The 4,656-nt window shown below is 36.5% G+C and overlaps 1 protein-coding gene across 2 annotated transcripts; it reads left to right on the top strand.

Moving 5' to 3' along the window:
- Positions 1-3,648: 3,648 nt before the first annotated feature.
- On the top strand, positions 3,649-4,376 carry LOC131434920 (peritrophin-1-like). 2 transcript variants are annotated; one of them, XM_058602206.1, is made up of 3 exons: positions 3,649-3,784; positions 3,858-4,004; positions 4,035-4,376. In XM_058602206.1, exons 1-3 carry the CDS (start codon positions 3,778-3,780, stop codon positions 4,313-4,315), a joined length of 435 nt encoding a protein of 144 aa, XP_058458189.1. In that variant the 5' UTR covers positions 3,649-3,777; the 3' UTR covers positions 4,316-4,376. The 2 variants fall into 2 exon arrangements, with proteins under 2 accessions (XP_058458189.1, XP_058458188.1); XM_058602205.1 differs by having other exon boundaries at positions 3,858-4,376.
- The last annotated feature ends 280 nt before the right edge of the window (positions 4,377-4,656 follow it).

The following is a 4,656-nucleotide window of genomic DNA, read 5'->3' as shown; positions in this document are numbered from 1 at the left end:
CAAACGTTGTTGTAAACTTCCATTACCTTGAGTCGACAGTTTTTTCAATTTGCATAATAAAATGCACATTGGTTGTGTGATTTCGTCAATTCAGATCAATGTTGAGAATACTTATTCCCCCTCACTCTTGTGAATATTTTTGTAAACCTCATTTAGTTGCTAGAAATATACTGTACTCGTAAAGAAGTACCAATTTTTCGTAAAATCCGATCTATTTTCCCTTTCACTTTCCATGTTCGGGGCACTTACTCCACTCTCTCACACTCTAAATAACCATATAATCTACTTTTATTTAACTTCCTTTTTATCAGTGAACTTACTACAGATCTCCTTCATGATTACCCTGAGTAGTATAGAAAGTTTCTGTGCTTTTCAAAAAATATCGATTCCCACCTTTGGTACATTCTGAGACTTGAATACACTCACGTTCATAGGCAGACAAAGATTATTTTCCCTTAGGTCTTTGAATTCCCCGGCAAAATGGAACCAGATCTTTTGAAATTATTTAAAGAAAAATACGACCTTGAAATTCTTGCCACGCTCTTGTTTTATAAAAAATGGGAGATTAAAATTTATTTTCAAAAACCCCTCCTTCTAGTCTAAATGTCGAATCTCTTCAAATTTCGTCATTGACCCTCTCCCCCCATGTTAAGGATACTTCCTACACACTTTCCCCCCTGAAAATGTCCTAATGATAATTTCTGAAGAGCTTCTTTGTGCCAAATTTGATAGCAATCCGTTCAGTAGTTCCGGAGTTGCGCCGTTACAAACTTTACATCTCCTTTTTAGAGGGACGTACTACATCCACCCCACACGAATACCCTAAGTTGCACAAAAAGTATCTATGGTCTTCAAAAAGTATCGATTCTCGTCAAATTGAATAAATTTTTCCATGAACCCTGTTAAGGATAGTTGCTACGCTCTCTCCCCCATAAAAAAATACAATTACAACTATCACTGAAGAGCAAAAAGCAGCTACGCCAAGTGTGATAGCAATCCGTTCAGTAGTGTCGGAGCTATGCCGTTACATACCCCTTTTTAAATGCACTTGCTACATCCACTCCCTATATCTATCATATCCAAGGTATGGAAAATGTTTGCATGATCTTCAAAAATAATCGATTCTTGTCAAATTATATGATTTCTGTTCATGGCCCCTCCTGTAATGATACTTGCTACGCTTCCTCCCCTATAAAAACACCTTTATGACTATTTCTGAAGAACAAGAAATAACTGTACAGAATTTTATAGCAATTCGTGCAATAGTTCCGGAGTTATGCCGTTACAAACATTACACTCCTTTTTAAGAGGTAATTACTACACCCTCTCCCCACAGAATATCCTTATAATCTTATTTAAGTTGTGAAAAAAGTGTCTTCAAAAAATACCGATTCTCGTCAAATTAGATAATATTTTTAATGACCACCTTTGTTAAGGACACTTCCCACGCTCCCTCCCCCATGGAAATATTCTTATAACCATCTCTGAAGAGCAAGAAGTACATGTACCAGGTTTGATAGCAATCCGTTAAGTAGTTTTGAAGTTATGTCATTACAAACATTACACCCCCCTTTTTAAAGGCATTTGATGCATCCATCCCCCATTAAATTATATCTACGGTATGAAAAATGTTTCTAAAATCTTCAACAAATATCGGTTTTCATTAAGTTATATGGATTTTTTTCATGAGCCCTCCTTGGTTATGACACTTGCTACGCTCTCTCTCCCCATAAAAATACGCTTATGACCATCTTTGAAGAGCAAGAAGTTCATGTGCCAAGTTTGATAGCAATTAGTTCAGTGATTCCGGAGTTATGCTATTACAAACATTACACTCCCCTTTTTAAAGGCACTTGCTACATCCACCCCCCCATATAATCTTATCTAATATATGCAAAATGTTTCTATGGTCTTAAAAAGTATCGATTCTCGTCAAATTAGACAAATTTTTTCATGACCTCCCCCTGTTAAGAACACTTACTACGCTTCCTCCCCCTTTAAAATATCCTTATGACCATCTCAGAAGAGCAAGAAGTATCCGTGCCAAGTTTGGTGGCAATCCGTTCAGTAGTTTCGGAATTATGCTGTTTTAAACATTACACCCCTCTATTTAAAGGCACTTGCTACATCCACCCCCCCTATAGTCATATCTAAGGTATGCAAAATGGTTCTACGGTCTTCAAAACGTATCCATTTTTGTCAAGTTATGTGAATTTTTCCATGACCCCCCCCTTGTTTATGACACTTGCTACGCTCCCTCCCATATAAATATACTCCCTAAACCATCTCTGAAATGCAAGAAGTACCTGTGCCAAGTTTGGTGGCAATCCGTTCAGTAGTTTCGAAGTTATCGCGTTACAAACATACAAACTTACATCCATTTTTATATAAATAGAAGATAAATTAAAATTTTCCTCATTATGCACAAACCTTTTTTACGCTATCATCGCGTAAATTAAATAAAAAATCGCGTTATTTCAAATAAAACGTAAGTAAAATTTAAGTACCTAACGTCCATAAATCTCAAATACATGCGCTCATAGAATCCTAGGATACTATCGGATACAAACCATTTCTTCAAGGTTTTGATGCTGATGAATGTAACTCAACTTACAAGACCTGTACACTAGAAGAAATAATGTACTATCTTTGAAAAATTCGATCATTTTTATCGATAAAGGCAAACTTTTGAATTTGTAGTTTTTTCATTCATCACTCCGTAATTACGGGACCGGAAGTCAGACCCATAGCAAATTTAAAAAATTTCTTTGGGACAATAGTACCTTTCATTAGAGTCGGAATTTTCAGCAGCAGTCAAATAAAATAAAAATTTTAAGCATGGCTTTTCAAAATTCTAGCAGAAATCGAATAAAATGAAATTTTTAGGCATGGCAATTTTCACTGATTGAATCGAACGGTTTTTTTACAGTCAAATTTAACCTATTATTCGGAGAATTTCAATCTTGCAATCAGTATGGTTAGTAGGGTGGGACAAGGTTGTATGAAAAGGTTTATTTACTCGCTCCATCACATTTTTCGTGTTCCTTCTGGGTCCCATAAGCACCGTGCAAAATTTTAGCTCGATCGGAGGAACTATATTTCTATAACTTTATCGCGCCCGAGGTTTAAAATTTGTATGGGATTTAGTATGGAGAAATTCGCATATGTCGTTTTGGTAGGAAATTGAACGAGGAAGAGAACTTTCGAAGACCGCAAAACAATCCGACATTTGTGAAAAAAGTTATTAAAGCAAAACCAACACAAGGTTCGAATAATGGCTCATTCCTTAATATATATCTAGCATCCCTAAACAGGTCGATTTTTAGGTAATATATTGGAGTAATGGAGTAATGTATCGTGTGCAAATATGTCCTTCGAACATTAGATACAATCATCTACAAGCGAAATTTTACCACAGTTTGTTCATACATAACATCTAATTGTGATCTTTAGGACTATCATTTCTCTTCATTGGTTCATCTAAAAATCAGCGGCGTGATATGAAATGTAGCTTTTACACGGTAATTACTTAAATTAAATTTAGTCAGAAACAATCTTACCACTGAATTGTATCACTTGTTACAGCCTATTGTCTGATAAAGAAACTGTATGAAAAATCACTTTACTGATTTGATTGATTTGTCGCACTAGCTTTTATGTGCTTCCGGAAGAAACAAGTTTTTTGGTGGATCGCAGTGGTATATATATAACTTATTCTATCATTCCAACATCATTCTTAAGTGGTACCTAGCAAGTTAAACATTTCAAACCATCAAGATGAGAGGTAATACAGCCAAATTACAAAGTGTAAAGTATGATGCCTATCCGAAGCTAACCATGCATTCTATATTTTTTAGGTTTCCTTCTTGTCCTTGTTCTTACCGTTGTCGGAGTTTGTGCATTCCCGGAATATTATCCTCAGAACTACTACCAACCGCAGCCGCATCAATGGGAGCAACCTCAATGGCAGAAGCCGCAATGGGAACAACCTCAATGGGAACAACCTCAATGGGAACAACCTCAATGGGAACAACCTCAATTGCAGAATCCACAATGGCAACAGCCCCAGTCTCAACACCCACAAATGAGTCCCGATGGCTATAGAATTGTACCCGGTGTTGATGATTCCCGCTGCCCTAGGACCGATGATGCAATGAATCCCGTTCATTTGCCAGTTCGTGGAGATTGCAGCAAGTTCATGAAATGCTATGGTGGTCGTGCCTACGAACAGAACTGCCCAGCTGGGCTGGAATTCGGCACCTCAGTTAACCGTTGTGATTATCCTTCGTTAGCTCGCTGTAGTATGGGATGGTGATTTTTTACTAGAACCTGAATTGCTGTTTTAATGACAATGATTATACACCATTGAGGCAATATTTTTTATTTGTTCACTAGAGGAAATTTATCACAATCCTGTACTGTACTGTGCTGTAAGCTCTTATTTACTCATATACAATTTTTTAATCCTTCACAGAAAAAATTTTGAATTTTACAGGTGACATAATTCCACAGACGAATTCACAACTACTTAATTTTTCAAATGACGCAATATTTCACTCGCAAAGAATGTTAGATGCTACGAGTGTAATTTGCACTCCGGTATCAAGGGACGCTGTGTAGATTTATTTGTATCAATTATTCAACTAACAGATAAGT

This window comes from Malaya genurostris, chromosome 3 (assembly GCF_030247185.1).
Source record: "Malaya genurostris strain Urasoe2022 chromosome 3, Malgen_1.1, whole genome shotgun sequence".
NCBI lineage: Eukaryota > Metazoa > Arthropoda > Insecta > Diptera > Culicidae > Malaya > Malaya genurostris.
This window is presented reverse-complemented; position numbering and strand designations above follow the sequence as displayed.